The sequence below is a fragment of the Amblyraja radiata genome, chromosome 1 (assembly GCF_010909765.2).
Source record: "Amblyraja radiata isolate CabotCenter1 chromosome 1, sAmbRad1.1.pri, whole genome shotgun sequence".
NCBI lineage: Eukaryota > Metazoa > Chordata > Chondrichthyes > Rajiformes > Rajidae > Amblyraja > Amblyraja radiata.
Genome location: NC_045956.1, coordinates 141945955 through 141969060, shown reverse-complemented (window position 1 = coordinate 141969060; position 23106 = coordinate 141945955). Strand labels below are relative to the sequence as shown.

Genomic DNA, 23106 nt, shown 5'->3' with positions numbered 1-23106 from the left:
GACATTCAGCCCAACAATTCTACACTGGTGTGTGTTACAGATGTGCCTCTCCTATCGTATTTCATTTAACCCCATCAGTATTACATTCTAATGTCATGCTATCTTGTAGCCACAAGTGCCCATTACAAGGTTCCCTCAAAAGCACCTAATCAAAATGAGTTGCGGTATTTATAACCATATACGTAAATTGGATAGTATTTTGAAGTTATAACTAACAGTGTGGATGTATTTGATGCTGTGTATTTAGATATAATAAAACATTGGATAAGATACTACACGATAAGTTTTTACATAACTCCTAGCCTCCTGTGATTGGAAGCAGATTCTAGAGGAGCAAGATAGACCAATGGACTGACGTGAAGTACACAACGGTACGTCACTTCCGCCATTTTGGGAATAAGACCCCGATCTCCGTTCTGCATCTCGCAGTTTAATCCAAAGATCCTATAGCTATAAGATCTTTGGTTTAATCCACATCAGTCCATTGGATTTTGCAGGAGTTTATCTTGGTCTATCTTAGCCTTCTATGATAGACCATTATGATCTTTGTTTATAATAAATAAGGTGCTTCTTTAAAAAAATAAAATAAAAAGGGAAATTGTGTATAAAATGAGCGACAATGTGCAATGAAAGTTCTCTAGACCATATGCATTCTATGATCTTTGGTTTAATCAGTGTTGTGGGGGAACGATATGTGTGTGTTTCTGTGTGTGAGAGGCAAGATAGAGGTAATAGATTTCAAAGTTCTCTCAGATCAGAAGCAACTTTGATTTAAAGCAACTCATGATGTACATAAGCCACAAAGGCAATTATATTTGCCTTTATTTATTTTGCCTACAAGATATAAGGAACATAAGCTATTAAGGCAAATATATTTTACCAATATTTATATATTATAAACACGTATATTTATCTATATTACTAAAAGTCTGATCTTCACTTCCTGTTGTTCTGTATATTGATTTTAGGAAAAAACCGCTGCCACTTATGGCTGTGATTTTTGGCCATCTTACTCCCCCCTCAGCTGCGCAGGACAAGAGGATTTTTTCCATCGATGAAAAATAAAAGAGTTATTAGTGTGTAAAAAGAGGTTGAGATTCTCTCTCCTGAAGGCCACGCCCCTTCCAGAGGGACTATAAAACCTAGAAGTGTTGAGTGTCTCAGTTAGTCTCTGCAAGATGGGATGGGGGGGGGGGAAGTGAGAGGGTCATGTCTCTCGGTCTGAGCTGTGAATAACACTGAACACATGTCTACTAAACTGTGAGTGCTTATACTGACCTGTCAGTGCCCTTAATGTGGTTTCAAAATATAGTTTAGAAATGCTAAAGCTGTGTTGCCTTTGGTTTGGAAATGCTAAAGCTGTGTTGCCTTTGGTTTGGAAAGTCTGAAGCTGTGTTGCCTAATTAAAGTTGCGTTGCCTAATTAAAGTTGCGTTACCTAATTAAAGTTGCCTTGCCTTCTATATAATTAAAAGTCAAATCTTGACCACTTCCCGTTTGTACTTTATATTGATTTTAGAAAAAATGCTACCACGTATGGCTGTGATTTTTGGCCATCTTACTCAGTCCCCCTCCGCTCATCAGGTGCCGAGGATATTTCCCAACGATAAAATATAAAAGAGTTAGTAGTGTTTAAAAAATGTTGAGATTCTCTCTCCTGTCAATCATGCCATGAAGGCCATGCCCCTTCTGGTGGGAGGGACTATAAAACCCAGAAGTGTGGGCGTGGCTCAGTCTCTGCAAGATGGAGGAGGGAGAGGTCATGATTCGCTGTCTTTAGTGGCCTTGCACCCTGCTTGAAATGGTATGAAACTGCACTTGAATTTGGTGGCCTTGCACCCTGCATGAAGTGGTAAGATACTGCACTTGAATTTGGTGACCTTGCACCCTGCTTGAAATTGAATAACTTCGTGGAGCTGGCGGCTTCTTGCTGATGACCGACTTCGGGATCTCCAATCGGGTGCCTGCGGACTTACCATCGAGGAGCTCGCAATCCCTTTGTCAGGGATCCAGTTCGGGAGCGTCAAGTCAAGTTTATTTGTCACGTACATATACAAGATGTGCAATGAGATGAAAGTGGCAATGCCTGTGGTTGTACAAAAACAACAGAACAGAACCAGTATTTATATTTTAGAAAAAAAATGTTTTAAAAAAAAGACACAACACAAAAGTCCCTGGTGAAATAAGAGTTTAGTCCTGATTGCCTGTGGGAAGAAACTCCGTCTCATCCTGTTTTCACAGCGTGACAGCGGAGGCGCTTGCCCTGACCATAGTAGCTGGAACCGCGGGAGCCTGTGGACTTTCACACCATGGAGCTCACGGTCCCAAGGTTAGGGAGCTTCGATCTCCGGCAGCGGGAGCTTCGATTGCCCCAGCTGCGGATGGTTCAACTCCCCCGACTGCGGGAGAAAAAGGAGGAAAGAAGATAAGACTTTATTGCCTTCCATCAGTGAGGAATGTGGAGGAGCTGCTGTGGTGGATGCTTATGTTATATGGTTATATATGGTTATGTCAAATTTTATGAAGTTGTGTGTCTTGTTGCTTTTTTGGTATGACTATGGCAAATCAAATTCCTCATATGTTGCAAAACATACTTGGCTAATAAATTACGATTATGATTTAAACCCTTCACAGATTTGCCCAGTCTATATTAGGAAAGTTAAAATCCCCTACCACAACAACCTTATTTGACCTGCACCTGTCTGCAATCTCCTGGCATATTTGTTCTTGTAATACCCGTTGACTCTTCGGGGGTCTGAAGTACACCCCCAACAAGGTGACCATCCCTTTCTTGAGGCTGCTGCACTCGTATACAGCAGCCTCACTAGACGAACCGTCGGTAATGTCATCACTGTCGTGACAACCTCCTTAACCGACAATACAACCTCACCTCCTCTTTTTCCCTCACCCCTATCTCCTCGATGTGTAGAAAGGAATTGCAAGTGCTGGTTTACACCAAAGATAGACACAAATTGCTGGAATAACTCAGTGGGTCGGACAGCATCTCTGGAGAAGAGGTTTGGGTGACGTTTCGGGTTGAGACCCTTCTTCAATCCGAAGGGCGTCACCCATTGTTTCTCTCCAGAGATGCTGCCCGACCCGTAGAGTAAGTCCAGCATTTTGTGTCTCTCTTCGCTGCTATCCATGGTTCAACTGAAGATCATACCGACCTGTTTCCATGCTCTAGCTCTAAACTTAAACACTAAACACAACTCGACCCGAAACGTCACCCACCCCTTCTATCCAGAAATGCATCCTGTCCCACTGAGTTACTGCAGCATTTTGTCTCTCCACAATTTCCACTTATTTTGGTTCATCAAAGTAGGCTTATCTTATCGTGAACTTAAATGTCCTCAGAGTTGATATCTTGCATTAAGTGGAAATGACAGCATTAACTGTTGCATCTTCCTGTATTAAAGATGGGTGAGCTGCAAGCTGCTGCTGCTACGTGACAGAGCGAGGCGGCGATCGCAGCCCGGCGTCACTCATGTGCTGTGCGCGATGACATCGGTGGCGTGCGCGATGACATCAGTGGCCAGCGGGTAAGATGGCGTCCTGTAATGAAGCAGGAAATAATGTCAAATTTATCTAGTTTTTGGAAAAGTTCATTCTGTTCGGGGCATTGCAGTAAACGTTTCAGAAGATAGAAAACCCGCAGGTGAGTGCCGGCATCCTTTCGAGCGAGTGTTGTTTATTAGGTTTTGGGAAAGTGCAGCCTTTAACCCCGTCGATTAAAGGTACACAGTCACCAGCGAAAGGGATGAAATAAACTTCAACCGGCAGACTGTAAATATCCAGATCAACTCTTCAATCGTGCGGCTGTCCGTTTCTTCGCGTTTAGGCTCCTTCTTTGCTCGCTACCGGGGCTTCTGTTGCTGTTGATTGGGCTACAGGGCCCTTCGAAGCGCCCCGTTGATGTGACACTTCGCACATCATGTTATCAGGTCTGGGGTAAGAGGTTTAATGAGTTTCAATTTAAAAATCTCTCACTATGTTATTTATCATCGTGTCCTAAATATCAAGTTTTATCTGTACATCCCGACTGGATGTCGTGAAATACGTACAGTGCCCTCCATAATGTTTTGGTCAAAGACCCATCATTTATTTATTTGCGTCTGTACTCCACATTTGAGATTTGTAATAGAAAAAAATCACATGTGGTTAAAGTGCACTTCGTCAGATTTTATGAAAGGGTATTTTTGTACATTTTGGATTTGCCATGTAGAAATTACAGCTGTGTTTATACATGGTCCCCCCCCCCCCCCCTCCCCCCTCCCCCTCTCCTCCATTTCAGGGCACTATAATGTTTTGGACACATGGCTTCACAGCACATAGTTTTTCCTCCAGTCTTTCCATCATCTTTGGAAACTTTTATTTCTGTTTATCAACACGAGGACCAAAGGTTGTGCCAATGAAAGTCAAAGAAGCCATTATGAGACTGCGAAACAAGAATAAAACTGTTAGAGACATCAGCCAAACCATAGGCTTGCAAAATCAACTGTTTGGAACATCATTAAGAAGATAGAGAGCACTGGTGAGCTTACTAATTATAAAGGAACTGGCAGGCCAAGGAAGACCTCCACAGCTGATGACAGAATAATTCTCTAATAAAGAAAAATCCCCAAACGCCTGTCCGACAGATCAGGTGTCAGGTGTGGATTTGTCAATGACCACTGTACGCAGAAGACTTCATGAACAGAAATACAGAGGCTGCACTGCAAGATGCAAACCACTGGTTAGCTGCAAAAATAGGATGACCAGGTTACAGTTTGCCAAGAAGTACTTAAAAGAGCAACCACAGTTCTGGAAAAAGGTCTTGTGGACAGATGAGACAAAGATAAACTTGTATCAGAGTGATGGCAAGAGCAAAGTATGGAGGAGAGAAGGAACTGCCCATGATCCAAAGCATACCACCTCATCTGTGAAACACGGTGGTGGGGGCGTTATGGCTGCTGAAGGTACTGGCTGACTTCATTGATAATACAACTGCTGATGGTAGTAGCATAATGAATTCTGAGGTGTATAGACACATCCTATCTGCTCAAGTTCAAACAAATGCCTCAAAACTCATTGGCCGGCGGTTCATTCTACAGCAAGGCAATAATCTCAAACATACTGCTAAAGAAACAAAGGAGTTTTTCGAAGCTGAGAAATTCTTGTTTCTCAGTTTCATAATGGCTTATTTGACTTTCATTGGCACAACTTTGGTCCTCATGTTGATAAACAGCAATAAAAGTTTCCAAAGGTGATGGAAACACTCTGCGTGCTGAGAACTCTGTTATACCTGCATTTAGGAGGCAATTAAACACACCTGAGCAATTACAAACACCTGTGAAGCCATGTGTCCCAAACATTATGGTGCCCTGAAATAGGTGGACTATGTATAAACACAGCTGTAATTTCTACATGGTGAAACCAAAATGTATAGAAATACCCTTTAATAAAATCTGAAAATGTGCACTTTAACCACATGTGATTTTTTTTCTATTACAAATCTCAAATTGTGGAGTGCAGAGGCAAATAAATAAATGATGGGTCATTGTCCCAAACATTATGGAGGGCACTGAATGTTTTCCTTTTTTTGTCCTTTCATCGGATTCTTAAATCAAGTATGTTATTCGGATTGACACAATGATGAATCATTGCAGGGTGAACTTTTCCAACAAAATACCAATTTTAATTGTTTTGATTGTTTTTGATCGTTTTCAACTCAAGGCTTTATTTGCTAGAATAGAAAAAGTTGTTTTAATGTTCTTTATATCATAGTTACTTCATATACAATTGATGACAGCAATTTAGATTTTCTTTCATGAGCTGTCCAGTTTCTTTGTAATAGTTGAAGATGGCTTAAAGAGGGAATTCATTTTTTACCTCATTATAGGTCATAAATCTTGATGAGGTCTCTTCCTGGAAATACGGCATTTTAAACGCGAATTGAATATATTAGATCACTAATAGCTTTTATCCTCTTGGTCCCTGAATTTAAATCTCACATTTGAGAGATATACAGGAAACCATGGTGTCTATGCACTTGGATTCCGCCCACAAGTTAGTATCTTCAGAGCAGAGATAATTGCTTTTTTCCCCTTCGCCTATATGCTTTTGCCTTTTTCTAGTAAGGTCTATGCTTCTTTGCATTTTTTGCATTCTTTGCATTTTTTTGTGTTTTTATTTATTAGAAGCAAATGTACAAAAATAGAACCAACAGCATATAAAATTATACAGTTATTGTACAGCTTCAATTTTAACTTTTTAGCTATAGTTGGAGAAAAAAAGAAAGGAGAAAAAGCAAGAAAGAGAAAAAGAGAGATGTGCAAAGATAGAACCCCTAGACCACCAAAGTGGTATAGCCAAAGAGTGAATAAATGAAAGAAAGAAGAGAGGAATAGAAAAAAATAAATAAATAAAAGGACAAAAAGAGAAAGAAAGAAAAAAGTGGTGATATACCTGCCTCGCATCCCTCCCCACCCACCTCCCCCAACCCATAATTAGATTTAAATCCAAAGTTGTGTTGAACCATACTATCCTTGTAATAAATCAATGAATGGTGTCCATGTCTTTGAAAAATGATCTGTTTTTTCTGCCAAGACAAGTCTAATATTTTCAAGATGTAGTGTCTCAGACATGTTTATAATCCACATCTCCACTGATGTATGTTTCCAAAATTTGAGTATTAGTCTTTTCGCCGTTAGCAGGCCATAATTAAGGAAACTTCTTTGAAATAATGATAGCTCAGAGCAGGCTTCTGACGTACCTAGAGTGATCAATTCCGTGTCGGGATCCAATTTTATTTTTAGTGTTTTTGAGAAGAAAAAATCAAAAATTCCTCTCCAGAAATTATGTAATTTTATACAAGAGACAAAGGAATGGGTTATAGTTGCTTCCTGAAGAACACATTTATCGCAAATAGGAGATACATTTAGAAAGATCTTATTCAGTTTAGACTTTGAATAATAGAGTCTGTGCAGTATTTTAAATTGAATTAACGAATGCCTAACGTTAATCGAACAATTGTGTATATATAGAGGGTTTTCCTCCCATCTGTCTTTTAGAATTTTTAGGCCAAGTTCATCTTCCCAAGCTCTTCTAATTACTTTTGACGATGGGATTTCTATATTTAAAAGGGTGTTATGCAGATATGATATTAACTTGTTTGACTCCGAATTTCTATTCATACATTCGTCCAGTATGTCTGGCAACAAAGATTGATAGTCTTGGGTATATGATTTCAGATAGTCTCGAATTTGAAGATATATAAAATATTGACTACCTTTCAGGTGATATTTCGACTGCAATTCTTGAAATGAGAGAAGAGTTCCCATCTCATAAAGATCTCCGAGTTTTTTGATTCCTAATCTTTCCCAATGTGTGAACGTTTTGTCTAAAATAGATGGCTTGCACGAAGGATTGTTGGCAATTGGTGAGAGAAGAGATAAATTTCTCAGTTTAAGGGTTGACTTCACGTCTCCAGATTCGTAAGGTACTATGGATAATCGGATTTTATCCATATAGTATTTTCTTCAAATTTATTGGAGAGCGAAGCAATCCACTCTCTCCATTATTAACCATTTTACCTGTTGGCATGTGTTGTCCAACCAATAGATTACGTTTTTAATATTCGTTGCCCAATAATAGTATAAAAAATTGGGGAGAGTCAGTCCACCAATTTCTTTGGGTTTACATAGATGTCGTTTATGGATTCTATGTTTTATAATCCCAAATAAAGTTTGTGATCAGAGAATCAAGTTTAAAAAAAATTAAACATTTTAGGAAGGTATATCGGTATTGATTGAAATAAGATTTGTGGGAGGAAGATCATCTTTATGGCATTTATTCTGCCTATGAGAGACATCGGAAGTGTTTTCCAAAATTGAGTAAGAGCATTTAATTTAGTAACTAAAGGAGGAAAGTTTGCATGAAATAGAGAAGTGTATTTTCTGGTTACGTGAACATTAAGATATTTGAATTTTTCCGTAGCAATTCTGAAAGGGAATTTTAGGAGGTGTGGCGGCTCTTGAGGTTTTATTGACATAATTTCACTTTTGTTCCAATTTATTCTATATCCTGAAAAGGAACCGAATTCCACTATAAGGTTGAATATACTTGGAATGCTAACTTGGGAACTGGTGATGTAATACGTCATCTGCATATAATGATATTTTATTATTGGAGTATTTAGTATAATAGCCGTGAATATTCGGATGTGCTCTTATACTTTTCGCCAAAGGTTCAATCGCAAGGGCACATCCCTGTCTATTGCCACTGGATAGCTGAAATTTAGGTGGGAGTATATGATTAGTCAGTACTCTGGCAGTCGGCTTATATAGCAGTTTTATCCATGAAATAAAATGTTCTCCCAACTGTAATTTTTGCAATACTGTAAAAAGATATTTCCATTCTACTTGATCAAATGCTTTTTCTGCGTCTAATGAAATAATTGATAAGTCTTCTTTTATCGTTCTATGTGAGTACATTATGTTGAACAGGCATCTCAAATTATTAAACGAGTGTCTCTTGGGTATAAACCCAGTTTGATCGGAGTGTATTAATTTATTAACATATTTACTTAATCTTCTTGAAGAGTTTTAGCGAATATTTTCTGATCTGTATTTAACAGGGCGATTGCTCTGTATGATCCCGGATCTTCCAGATCTTTATCTTTTTTGGGTATAAGTGTAATAGTTGATTCGGCTAGGGTTTGTGGTAGCGTCTGTTCTTTAAATGCGTGTATATAAAAGTTATGTAAATGCGGGGAGATTACCTCATAAAATCTTTTATAAAATTCATTACTAAACCCGTCTGGGCCTGGTGTTTTGCCATTCTTCAATGAATTGATAGTCTCTTCTATTTCTTTAATTGAAATCTGAGCTCCTAATTCATCTCGTTCCGCCACATTAAGTATCGGAAGATTACATTTATCAAGAAAGTTTGTAGTTTTTCTCATTTCTGTTGATGTTTTGGATGTATATAAATTTTGATAGAATTGGGCCAATCTTTCGTTAATGTCTTTGGGAAGTGTAAACAATTCACCTTTATCTGACCTGATTTTTTGAATAGTATGGTCCTTTTCCACTTTTCTCAACTGGCATGCTAGAAGTTTGTGATTTGTCGCCGAATTAAAATTTTTCCTGTTTAGTAATTTGAAATAGTCTGATAACTCTTGAAGAGAGAATTTGATTTAGCTTAAATTTTAATACTGCTATCTTATTATGCTTATCCATACACGGATCTGTCGCGTTTTCTGAGTCCAGCTGTCTGATCTGTTCTTCTAGTTACATAGATACATAGAAAATAGGTGCAGGAGTAGGCCATTCGGCCCTTCGCGCCTGCACCGCCATTCAATATGATCATGGCTGATCATCCAACTCAGTATCCCGTACCTGCCTTCTCTCCATACCCCCTGATACCTTTAGCCACAAGGGCCACATCTAACTCCCTCTTAAATATAGCCAATGAACTGGCCTCAACTACCCTCTGTGGCAGAGAGTTCCAGAGATTCACTACTCTCTGTGTGAAAAAGTTTCTTCTCATCTCGGTCCTAAAGGATTTCCCCCTTATCCTTAAGCTGTGACCCCTTGTCCTGGACTTCCCCAACATCGGGAACAATCTTCCTGCATCTAGCCTGTCCAACCCCATAAGAATTTTGTACGTTTCTATAAGATCCCCTCTCAATCTCCTAAATTCTAGCGAGTATAAGCCAAGTCTATCCAGTCTTTCTTCATATGAAAGTCCTGACATCCCAGGAATCAGTCTGGTGAACCTTCTCTGCACTCCCTCTATGGCTATAATGTCCTTCCTCAGATTTGGAGACCAAAACTGTACGCAATACTCCAGGTGTGGTCTCACCAAGACCCTGTACAACTGCAGTAGAACCTCCCTGCTCCTATACTCAAATCCTTTTCGCTTTCTTCACTGCCTGCTGTTGCAATTGTTCCGTCCTATTCTTTTTGTTTTGATATGCTTGATATGAAATGATAGAACCTCTGATAAAAGCCTTAAAAGATTCCCATAATAACGAGGACGAAATATCTGGAGTATCATTGGTCTCAAAAAAGAATTCCATCTGTTGTTTTAAATATATACAGCAATCTGGGTTGTTTAGTATTTGAGGGTTAAACGTCCAGAACAATTTTTTATTGTACATTCCTTCTTGTTTTAGGGATAAGGTTAGCAGGGAATGGTCGGAAATAGTACTATTATGGTATTTGGGATTAGTTGTAAAAGGTATTAATTATGATCTAAATAAAGGAAATTAATTGGGGTGAAATACTGTCAACGAAATATTTGTGTGCATACATACACCAGTTTAAGTTTTCAGCTAGTTTGCATTATGAAATTATCACCTTAATACAAAACATATTGGAATGGAGACTATTCATGCTCTAATTAATATAAATTCCATCTTTAAGAGTGTGAGTTAGGAAATAAGTTATGATAGTATATGGTGTCTTGGAACTCCATGCAAAAATTTGTGATTTGCATTTCCGATCAACGAGTCAAACCAATGACTGAAGTGAATAAAAGGGTTTGTTATCTTTTTATATAATGTTATGAAATATATACGGTAAGAGGTGCATTTCAAGTTTTAATGGAAGCACAAAATTTCCTCCAGATAACTCAGCATTAATTTATTTTGTAACAAAAAATAGAAAAATCCATTATGGGGTAAAATATGAGTATATGGAGCAATTACGTCTGAATGACAACATTCACACTGAATAATCAAAAGTGCAAGATAATTCACCGTAGCTTGTTAGGAATGTTAACATTTTTTATGCAAGTACATTTTCTCAGATACAAAATTCACACATTTGGGGTGACAGAATTTGCCAGTATGGTCACTATAGTTCAGAATTATTAGTTGTGAAACACCTGGGGATATCATGAAAGGATGGCAATATATACACAGGTTGTGCTGTATTTGGATTAAAACCATTGTGTTTCCTTGAGTGAGTTGATAAAATGTAATTGTTTTGTAACTTATTTGTTTGGTTTTCTTGGAATGAAATTAACTTTATTAGAAACCTGAATAGTTTCTGGGGAAAAACTGCTTTAGTTGAGAATCTGAATATATCTGTTTTGAAAATTTGGCAGTTGAGTTGATGACTTGCATTTCACCATTTGGTTTTAGGGCCTTAGAAACACAACAAAACTTATTTAGAGTTTAGAAAATGGAGGAAGTAGAGAACTTGAAATTATTCTCCATGATGCAGAAAAGATTGAGAAAATTTAATAATGTGTTCATGAATATGACTGATTTTGAAAGATAAAATGTGGTAACTGATTTCGTTACAGGGCTAACTGCAGCCAGAGGAGCTATATTTACACTTTATATTTATGTGGGAAAGTGAAGATTGGGAGAATTTCATGCAATGAGTTATTATGAAGAAAAATTCTAAGAGGAGTTAAGCCCTTGTCCCACTCTCCCGAGTTACTCACGAATTCTCCCGAGTTTTCCCCTTGATTCTGGTAATTACGGTAATAGCCAGCCGTAGGTACTCGGGGCTATTTTTTTTTTTTACTCGTGGACATTTTTCAACATGCTGAAAAAGCATCCAGACTTACTCTTGCCATCACTCTGATATGTTAATCTTCGTCTCGTCTGTCCACAAGACCTTTTTCCAGAACTGTGGTTGCTATTTTAAGTACTTCTTGGCAAACTGTAACCTGGTTATCCTATTTTTGCAGCTATCCAGTGGTTTGCATCTTGCAGTGTAGCCTCTGTATTTCTGTTCATGAAGTCGTCTGTGGACAGTGGTCATTGACAAATCCTCACCTGACTCATGAAAAGTGTTTTTGATCTGTCGGACAGGTGTTTGGGGATTTTTCTTTATAGAGAGAATTCTTCTGTCATCAGCTGTGGAGGTCTTCCTTGGCCTGCCAGTCCATTTGCCATTATTAAGCTCAACAGTGCTCTGTTTCTTCTTAATGATGTTCCAAACAGTTGATTTGGTAAGCCTAAGGTTTGGCTGATGTCTCTAACAGTTTTATTCTTGTTTCTCAGTTTCATAATGGCTTCTTTGACTTTCTTTGGCACAACTTTGGTCCTCATGTTGATAAACAGCAATAAAAGTTTCCAAAGGTGATAGAAAGACTGGAAGAAAGACTAGGTGCTGAGAGCTCTCTTATACCTGCTTTAAGGAGGCAATTATTACACACCTGAGCAATTGCAAACACCTGTGAAGCCATGTGTTATGATATTGACAAGATGGCGCCTGCCTGCGGCGACTTTTGCGGAGCTCCGGAAAATAAAAGGCTCAACTACAACTTCCAACAACTTACCTGGATCAGAAAAACGGCAGAAATCGGTGCCGTTTCGGACAAGCTGCTGGAGCACCTCAAGGCTCTCGCAATTTCGCGAACTCCCGCAGCTGCGGGAACCGCGGACTTTAAACTTTCCCACGCTGGCTGTGGAACTCCCGACCCGACTGTGGATCACAGGTACTGTACCTTGAAACGCCGGGATGACCCCCAGAGCCGACGGGCTGGATCTCCCAGCAACAACGGAGCTGCAGTTGCCGACTTTGAGGGAATCCCCGTTCGTTACGGAGCTGGAGCTGCCGTCTGTGAGGGAATCCCCGTTCCAGCGCAGGTCCGCAGAAACAGCAGGTACAGCAAGTACAGTACCTGGAGACAAAGGGGAAGCCTCCATTGTGTCCGGAAACGTGGCCGTCGGGCAGGACTTCAGGTCAGAATGAAGCGCAGGGGCCTTGGGCCCCCTCTCCCAACTATCCTACTGGCTAATGTACAGTCCCTTGAAAACAAAGTGGAGGACTTAAGGGCAAGACTGCTTTATCAAAGGGAGCTGAGGGAATGCTCTGTGTTCTGTTTCACAGAGACATGGCTCACCCCCAGCTCCCCAGACTCAGCGGTCCAGCCTGAAGGGTTCTCCATCCACCGCATGGACCGTACCCTGGCATCTGGGAAAGGGAGAGGAGGGGGCGTCTGCCTCATGGTCAACTCTGCGTGGTGTTCCGACGTGGCAGTCCTGTCCAACTCCTGCTCTCCACACCTCGAACATCTGGCGGTGAAGTGCCATCCCTTCTACCTCCCGAGAGAATTCACCTCCGTTATCCTGACCGCGGTCTACATCCCACCCCAGGCAGACGTCCGTCTGGCACTGGAGGAGCTGCATGCCGTGGTCAACAAACACCAGACGTCTTACCCAGAGGTATTTACCACCATTGCTGGGGACTTCAATAAGGCGAACCTCAAGAAATCACTCCCCAACTTCCACCAACATGTCTCCTGCTGCACCAGAGGACCTAACACCCTCGACCACTGCTACACCACCATCAAGAATGCCTATCGTTCTATCCCTCGCCCTTACTTCGGTAAGTCCGACCATACCGCGGTGCTGCTTCTTCCTGCCTACAAGCAGCAATTAAAGAATGCACCCCCAGAAGTGAGGATGGCACAGAGCTGGTCGGGGGGGGGCAGAAGAACAACTCCAGGACTGTTTGGAGTCTGTAGACTGGGCAATGTTCAAGGACTCGGCAACGGACTTGAACGAATATGCCACAGTCGTTAACAGACTTCATAAAGAAATGTGTGGAGGATTGCATCCCTACAAAAACCTTCCGAGTGTTTCCCAATCAGAAACCTTGGATGAACTTTGAGATCCGCACTCTCCTGAAGTCCAGACACAGGGCATTCACATCCAACGATACAGTGGCCTACATGAAGACCAGATACGACCTTGGTAAGGCCATCAAAAAGGCCAAAAGGGACTTCTGCTCCAAACTGGAGGACGAGACAGATGTTCGGCAGCTGTGGCAGGGTCTGAATGCAATCACCTCCTACAAGGCAAAACCAGGAGGCAGCTCGAATGCCGGTGTAACATCACTCCCTGACGAGCTCAATGCGTTTTACGCACGCTTTGACAGGGAGAATACTGATGTGCCTTCCCGATCCCCCATTCGCTGTGATGGCATTTCAGTCTCAGTCACAGAGGCCGATGTCAGGAAATCCTTCAGAGGGGTGAACCCCCGAAAAGCACCTGGACCTGATGGTATACCCGGCCGTGTTCTAAAAACCTGTGCGGACCAACTGGCGGGAGTTTTTACGGACATTTTCAACCTCTCACTTCTGAGGTCTGAGGTCCCCACCTGCTTTAAAAGGGCATCAATTATACCGGTGCCCAAGAAGAGTAAGGTGACGTGCCTCAATGACTATCGACCAGTGGCACTAACGCCGGTGGTGATGAAGTGCTTTGAGAGGTTGATCATGGAGCAAATCAACTCCTACATCGACAAAAACCTGGACCCACTGCAGTTCGCGTACCGCCACAACAGATCAACGGTGGATGCGATCTCGCTGGCCCTCCACTCCGCACTGGACCACTTGGACAACAAAAACTCATATGTCAGGCTGCTATTTATTGATTACAGCTCGGCATTTAACACAATCATCCCCTCCAAACTGGTTACCAAACTCGCAGAACTGGGTCTCTGCGCATCCCTCTGCAACTGGATCCTCGACTTCCTCGTCCACAGACCACAGTCTGTTCGTATTGGTGGAAATGTGTCAGCCTCAATAACAATCAGCACGGGAGCACCTCAAGGCTGCGTGCTCAGCCCCCTGCTGTACTCACTCTATACCCATGACTGCGTAGCGAACCGCAGTGCGAACTCCATCATCAAGTTCGCTGACGACACCACTATTGTGGGGCGTATCACTGATGGGGATGAGTCAGAGTACAGAAGAGAGATCGAGCAACTGTCCATATGGTGCCAGCGCAATAACCTGGCCCTGAACACCAGCAAAACCAAGGAACTGATTGTGGACTTTGGAAGGAGTAGGAGGGGGACCCACAGCCCCATTTATATCAACGGGTCGATGGTTGAAAGGGTCAAGAACTTCAAATTCCTGGGGGTGCACATCTCTGAAGATCTTTCCTGGTCCGAGAACACGAACGCAATTATCAAAAAAGCTCATCAGCGCCTCTACTTCCTGAGAAGATTACGGAGAGTCGGATTGTCAAGGAAGACTCTCTCTAACTTCTACAGGTGCACAGTCGAGAGCATGCTGACCGGTTGCATCGTGGCTTGGTTCGGAAATTTGAGCGCCCTGGAGAGGAAAAGATTACAAAAAGTAGTAAACACTGCCCAGTCCATCATCGGCTCTGACCTTCCTTCCATCGAGGGGATTTATCGCAGTCGCTGCCTCAAAAAGGCTGGCAGTATCATCAAAGACCCACACCATCCTGGCCACACACTGATCTCCCTGCTACCTTCAGGTAGAAGGTACAGGAGCCTGAAGACTGCAACAACCAGGTTCAGGAATAGCTACTTCCCCTCATCCATCAGGCTATTAAACCTGGCTCGGACAAAACTCTGATTATTAGCAACCACTTTCTGTTATTTGCACTACCAGTTTATTTATTCATGTGTGTATATATTTATATCATGGTATATGGACACATTTATCTGTTTTGTAGTAAATGCCTACTATTTTCTGTGTGCTTAAGCAAAGCAAGAATTTCATTGTCCTATACAGGGACACATGACAATAAACTCACTTGAACTTGAACTTGATTATGATACCCTGAATATTATGATACCCTGAAATGGGGGTGGGGGGGGGAAACTATGTATAAACACGAGTGGTGGCGCCATCGAGTGTGGCAGCCTCGCCAGCAGCTGTCTGTCCTTTAATCCTTTTTGTTATTTTCAGTCTGTCTAAAGTTTGTTTTTCAAGGTCTTTTAGTCTTTTTTATGTGGGGGGGGGGGGTGGGGGGAAGAGAGAAACCGTCTTCTCAGTCACTACCTGGTCAGGAATGCGTCTATTCTCCGAGCCGCATCTTCGCCTCTCCCCCCCCCCCTTGCGGCCTACCATCTGCATCAGCGCGGCCTTTCCTGCCGGAGCTTCAGCAGCGACGCAGCACTGAAGAACCATCGCGGAGTGGACGATGCCTTCCCAGGATCGCTGTGTGGAGCTCCGGAGTGTTGGGCCTGCCGACTTTAACACCGTGGAGCTGTGGTTTGCAGAGCTTCCAGCTGCGGGCGGCGCTGACTTTAACATCGCGGAGGTCTGGGATCTTTCGCTGAGGATCGCCAGTTTTGGAGCTCCACCCAGCTCAGCCTCTGGACTTCGGAAGCCGTGATCTCCAGTAGGAAGTGGCCGATTCGGAACTCCAAGCCACTGAGAGTGTTCTTCTGTTCCGACGCCGGAGCTCCAATCATCCCACCATCCCGGCGAGAGGGCCTGAAACATTGGGCCGCCATTGCGGCGACTGTGGAGGCCTCAATAGGCCCCCGACCATGGGTGAACAAGAGGAAGTTGACTGAGAGGAAATGTTGATTCCTCTGTGGGGGGGATGTTTTTATGTTTTATGTTAAATTCTATAGTGTTGTGTTTATCTTATTTGTGTGCTGCATGGTAACTCAAATTTCACTGCACCATTTGGTGTATGTGACAATAAATGTCCTTTGTAATTTGTAATTTCTACATGGTGAAATCAAAATGTATAAAAATGGCCTTTATTAAAGTCTGACAATGTGTACTTTAACCACATGTGATTTTTTTTTTCTATTACAAATCTCAAATTGTGGAGTACAGAGGCAAATAAGTAAATGGTGGGTCTTTGTCCCAAACATTATGGAGGGCACTATAATAGGAACCTGAGGGGCAACTTTTTCCACACAAGGAATGGAGGTATGTGGACCAAGCTGCCGAAGGAAGCATTTGTGACGAGGACAATACCAAGATTCTCAAACACATTTGGACAGGTACATGGATAGGAATAGTTTGGAGTAATATGGGTCGATTAAAAGAAAATTGGACTAGCTTAGATGGGGCTATTTGGAGTGGATTAGTTGGACCCTGCAGTTCTAGTATGATTTGGCTAACCTTGGTTTTGGAGTGTAGTTTCTGTAGGTTGAACAGCTTCCTATTAGCTCTGAAAATTACCTCCATGCGATATAAAAAGAAACTTGCTAAAGCAGGATGCGGTGGGTGGAATTTCATTCGGCAACCTGAATCGTCACCCATTCCTTCTCTCCAGAGATGCTGCCTGTCCCCGCTAAGTTACTCCAGCATTTTGTGTCCATCTTAAGAATTTAGTATTGTTTGGCTTGATGCTAATTGCCTGAGTCAATGAACAAGGTGATGGCTATGAGAAGGGCTATTCATTTTGTTTTTGAGGCAAAATTGCTGGATTGTGGCTCCAGCTATTACATTTGAACTGGCACAATATACACTGGTATCAAACTAACTACTTGAATCTGCCTTGGAGGTAAAGTCGAGAATGGAAGCGCAAATCTACTTTAACTGTCTTTCCAAATGTGTGTCATTGGCGATAAAAAAAATAACTTTGTCATAACAATCACATCATGGTACAGACATAAGCATCTGACATTGATTGGCCATGCTACATTGTTGTTTCTAATCAACATTACTTTGCTTTATTTCAGATTCTAAATGGCCTCAAGGAAATCAGGATCAGATTTTCAAAACTCTGGTATGTCTACAATTGTATTATCTTTGCACAGGCAACTTTTTTTTCCAGCATTTAACAAAAACAAATGGCTCACAAAACAAATATTAATCATCTTCTCACAAATATTTTGACAAATAATTCCACAATTTAATGATGCACTGTTAAATATTTATTTTACGTATTTTTGAATTCCTTTTCATTCTCGCGGTGTAACTTTTTTCATTTATGATGTGCCATGTATTTGTCGATTACAGAACTGGTCATCAAATCTGTAAATGATAAATTTGAATACATGTAGTTTAATCTCAACTACCTTTGTAGTAGAAGAACAGTCCAGCTATTCTTTGTTGCTCTCTCCTCTCCAATTTCAAGTCAAGAGTGTTTTATTGTCATATATATATATACACACACACACACACACACACACGTTCACACAAAAACAAACAGTAGTGCAATAATAATAATAGTCTACTGTCGTTCGAGCTTATAGAAACATAGAAAATAGGTGCAGGCGTAGGCCATTTGGCCCTTCAAGCCTGCACCGCCATTCAATATGATCATGGCTGAGTATCCCGTACCTGCCTTCTCTCCATACCCCCTGATCCCTTTAGCCACAAGGGCCACATCTAACTCCCTCTTAAACATAGCCAATGAACTGGCCTCAACTACTTATTGAGGTTGTAGTGTTTAATAGCCTGATAGTTGCAGGGAAGAAGCTGTTCCTGAACCTGTACGTTACAGTTTTCAGGCTTCTGTACCTTCTTCCCGATGGCAGATATAAACAGGATTGTGGGTCCTCGTCATCCTTCCTCTTCCAAAGTCCATAATCAGTTAATTGGTTTTACTGATATTGAGCCAGGTTGTTGTGCTGGCACCATTTGGTCAATCGGTCGATCTCACTCTGACTCATCAACATCTGTAATTCGTCCAACAACGGCGGACTTGAAGATGGAGTTCGCACTGTGTCCGCTACACAGTCATGAGTATAGAGTGAGTAGAGCAAGGGGCTGAACACGCAACCTTGAGGTGCTCCCGTACTGATTGTTAATGAGGTAGAAGTATTTCTGCCAATTTGAACAGACTGTGGATATTATATCAATAGACAATAGGTGCAGGAGTAGGCCATTTGGCCCCTGGAGGCAGCACTGCCATTCAATGTGATCATGGCTGATCATCCACAATCAGTACGCCATTCCTGCCTTCTCCCCATATCACTTGACTCCAATCTTTAAGAGCTCTGTCTAGTTCTCTCTTGAAAGCATCCTGAGAACCAGCCTCCACTGCCTTCTGAGGCAGAGAATTCCACAGACTCACAACTCTCTGTGTGAAAACCTTTTTCCTCATCTGAATGGCCCTTATTCTTAAACTGTGGCCCCTGGTTCTGGACTCACCCAACATGTTTCCTGCCTCTAGCGTGTCCAGACCCTTAATAATCTGATATGTTTCAATAAGATTCCCTCTCATCCTTCTAAATTCCAGAGTATACAAGCTCAGCCGCCCCATTTATCAACATATGAGAGTCCCACCATCCCGGGAATTAACCTGGTGAACCTATGCTGCACTCCCTCAATATCTTCCAAATATTGATTTGGTTCACTTAAAGAGGCTACATTTGAGCTATTATCTGACATCTTATTATGCTAATTATTCCAAATCATAACCACCCAGTGCTTGAAGTTTCTTTCCTCATGTTGTTGATGGTTTCTCTTATGAATCTGTGGCCTTTAAGTCACTGGAGATATTTTCTGCTCAATGATTTTTAACACCCGCTTTCTCTGCCCTAGGGCAAATGATCCCAATTTCTTGAGTTTATTTATGTACATTAAGCGCTCGTTCCTAAAATTATTCCAGTAAATCTCTTCTGCACCATCTCCAAAATGTGGAGAGAGAAAGTGCAACCGTTCACCAAAACAGTCACTTCATATCTGGGCCTTGCAGGACAGCTCCTTTAATTTGAATGAGGTTACTAACCTTGAACAAGAAGGAAAGTTGGTCATTTTTTAACTTTTAAAATATATTGTATTTATTTAAATTATTTTTCAATTGTTTCTGAATCTCTCTAATTATCTTAAAAACGTGAACAATGTTAATAAGTCTTACCGTGGTCTGAACTGTCAGAAAGCTTTCAGTGATGTCTGAGTGATTCTCTATTTCCTCAGACTGAGATCCAGTTATTGCTCATAATCCACTTTTGGAACAGCAGTGAGGACTTGAGGCCTTTTGGAGCTGAACATCTGCTAAAGATTTGGTCATTTGCGGGGCTAGAATAAGTCAAGACTATATTTTCCTTCTAAGTGGTCTGCATGAACACAGGCAAATGGCAATGTAATGCTGTGAATTGAAACTATCCTCTTAACTTAACTACCCAATATCCAACGTGCACAGTGAGAGGATCTAAAAAGGAACTGGTTGGAATTGTCCAGTATTTTAATGGACATATCTGCTATAATGTGAATATGCTGGTGTGAATAAAGAATATACAATTAAATTAGTGATTAAATGACAAAATATTCATTGAGCTAAGGTGGAGTTAAACAAATTCTCCAATTTTTAAAAACTTAAATTTATGACCTCCTGTCAGTGAAGAGATAAACAAATATTCTGGACAGTTTTGATTAAAGCTGATGTTAGTTTGGAAGCTTTATGAAAATGTTTGTTTTTAAGGAGCATGCTTTAGTTATCTGGATGATGTCACATTTAAGATTGGCGATAAGTTCAAGATTCCAACTAAAGTGGGGTTTCCAGTTGGACTTTGTGTATCAGACAACTCTACACGATTTAAAGAGTTTCATGTGAGTATGCATAACGAATCTTAAACTATTTTAAATTTAAGTGAATTTTTAACCTAAATGATGGAAATTTATATTCTAAAAAAGGAATAAAGACGTAGCGCTATACAGTACGATACTACCTGCCCTTCAGCCCCTCGTCCACGTTGACCACGTTGGCAAACCAAGCTAACCACTTGCCTGTGCCCAGTCCCTCTAAACCTCACAACCTCTGAATCTGTTCAAGTGTCTTTTAAGTCGTCCTTTAGGAATGGTATGTTTATAATTTTCCAAACTGGCATCCTATATACTTCTGAAGGTCTGAAGAAGGGTTTCGGCCCAAAACGTTGCCTATTTCCTTCGCTCTATAGATCTCCAGCATTTTTGTCTACCATCCTGTATGCGTATTTGGTTTGAAGCAGGGTGCTGAACATGTTGGGAAGAAGAATGTCCTCACGATGGTCCAAAAGACTTCAAATGTATTTCCCATTATAAAGTCTTTGATTTAATTTATTGGATTGTAATGTTCTTTGCAGTTTTGCATTTTAAAAGATTGCTTAATGCTGCTTATTAAGGGTGGAAACTATTATTCTTTCATAGTCACAAAGTCAAACATCATTGAAATGGGTGCCAATTTGTTGAGGCTGACCGACATTCCATCTAAGATTGTCCCATCTGCCTGCGTTTCGCCATATCCTTCTTAACCTTCCCAATCCATGTGCCTGTCCAAATGTATTCTAAATATTGTATCTGCCTCAAGTACCGCCTCTAATATCCTATTCCATTTTCCCACCACCCTCTGTGTAAAAAGGTTGCCCATGGTGTTCCTATTTAAAAAAAAAAAAAATCCCTTCTCACCTTAAACCTATACCCTCTAATTCTTGGTTTCCCCTATGGGGAAAAAGAATGCATTCACCCTATCTATCCCCCTTAAGATTTTATAAACGTCTACAACAATGCCCCTCTCCAAAGGCCGCCTTCTCCATCCTCTCTACCTGGGACGCCACTTTCGGGGAATAACATGTCTGTACACCCATATCCCTTTGCTCACAACATCCTCAGGACCCTACTGTTCACTGTGAAGGTCTTGCCCTCGTTTGACTTCCCAAAATGTAACCCCTCACACTTATTTGAATTATACTCCAAATAACTCACTGTTCCTTCATAATCACTTGGTCAAAATCCTAGAATTTCCTCCCCAATAGCATTGTTAGTATACCTCCATCTCAAATGCAGCTCACCACCATCTTCTCATGAGCAATTGGGGTGGATAATTAAATGCAGGCTCAGCCCACATCCCTTAAATGATTAAAACAAAAGTTACATCAGTTTTTCTCTCTTCAAAGTCTTGATCTCCAGAGCAGTTCCAACATTTGCCTTTGGTTTTGAATTATTGCAACAACTCCAGCCTGCATTTTGCAGCATTAACGTGTCTTTTTGTTTTATCTCTCTCAATCTGCCCTTATTAATATAATAATCAGATAGTTCTAAGGATAAGAATCAATTGGGCAAGCCGAGTCTCATCATCTCGGTATATTTCCTTTGCCCTAACCACCTTGTTGAAACTTATCTCACCATTTCTTTGGCCGGTTTTGTGAAAACGTTTGTCATCTATGTTTCTTTCAAATTATTTGCAGGCATTTAATAGTGCTGTTTCTTTTTTTGTAGTACGATTTATCTTTAGAGAAGAAAACAATAAAATGGGCCAAAGAGATCAAACAAATTAAAGCTGCACAAAAGATGGCAAGTTTAAATAGGGAAGCTACTTCATTGACAGCTGAATCTGAAGTCATCTTGGAGAGAAAAGGTGGAATCCAATCCACTGATGGACCACATTCTTCAGCGTTTCCACTGCCTTTTAACCCTTTATTTGCCGACCTAAGGCATAGCAAGATTCTAACCCCGTTGCCAGCTAACAGCAATACATTGAAGCAAAAAGATCCAAGCCCCCCCAACACAACTAAATTCAATCTTGCAGATTTTGAAAATGAAGAAGATCCTTTTGATAAACTGGAATTGAAAACACTCAATGATAAAGAAGAACTCAAAAATATTCTTGAAGTTCAAGCAAGTTCACGACCGATGATCATTCCACAATTGAATAATGGCCTAAATGTGCAGATTGTAAGATCCACAGAAGCATTAACAAGCCCAGAAGTGCAGGTCTCAATAGTGGAGGCCACCTCAGATTTCAAATCCCTTCATAAGCCAAATGGCCTCATAAATTTGCCACAGTTGGAGAACTGTGAAGAAGTGCCCTTTTCTGCCAAAGTATCTCTCCCGCCTGCTTCCTCTGTCAGCAATATCAAATCTCTCTCATTTCCTAAACTGGATTCTGATGAAAGTGAGCAGAAGACTGCTAAACTTACTGGCACTTTCCACAGCACAAGCCTACCCAATGGCACTTTGTTTAGTTCAGTAAAGAACTGTGAGCAGTACAAAGGCAGTGGTTTGAATGGACATAACCTCCCTGTTGTATCCATGCGTTCTTCCTCAAGTTTTGACCTTGGGATTGATAACAACACCGGAGTGCTGTCGTCAAAGTACAAAATTCCATCAGTTCTATCAACAATTGGAAGAGAGCAATCCTCACAAAGCATAGCAAAAGTGGTAAGATATTGTTTTGTAGTTAACTTTCTAAATCTGCATATTGGTTACTCAAACTATTTTTATAGTTATTCAAATCTTTAAGAATGTTAAAACTATTTTAATTGTTTCCTGTTGTACAAGTCACATAGATTATACAATTGCTGCAGTGAAGTTTAAGTTGATTGAATCAGTTAATATTTCGATCAAATTTGGTTAGATCTTTCAGAATTGTTGACTTTAAAGTTTGTTTACTGTTACTGCCTGTTGCTTGAAGGAAGAGGCTGCTATTCCTACAATCTGCATGGTGTCG

The 23106-nt window shown here is 41.0% G+C and overlaps 1 protein-coding gene across 4 annotated transcripts in view; it reads left to right on the top strand.

The window, feature by feature from the left end:
- Positions 1 to 3437: 3437 nt before the first annotated feature.
- ubap1 (ubiquitin associated protein 1) overlaps positions 3438 to 23106 on the top strand; it is a 38257-nt gene continuing 18588 nt past the window's right edge. Inside the window, exons 1-4 of one of the 4 annotated variants that reach the window (XM_033031990.1) lie at positions 3438 to 3541; positions 17414 to 17460; positions 20104 to 20231; positions 21876 to 22817. In XM_033031990.1, coding sequence (XP_032887881.1) covers positions 17421 to 17460; positions 20104 to 20231; positions 21876 to 22817 — 1110 coding nt within the window. In that variant the 5' untranslated portion in view covers positions 3438 to 3541; positions 17414 to 17420. Of the gene's footprint in view, positions 3658 to 17413; positions 17461 to 20103; positions 20232 to 21875; positions 22818 to 23106 lie in introns of all 4 variants that reach the window. The other 3 variants (XM_033032001.1, XM_033031981.1, XM_033032012.1) reach the window with 3 other exon arrangements.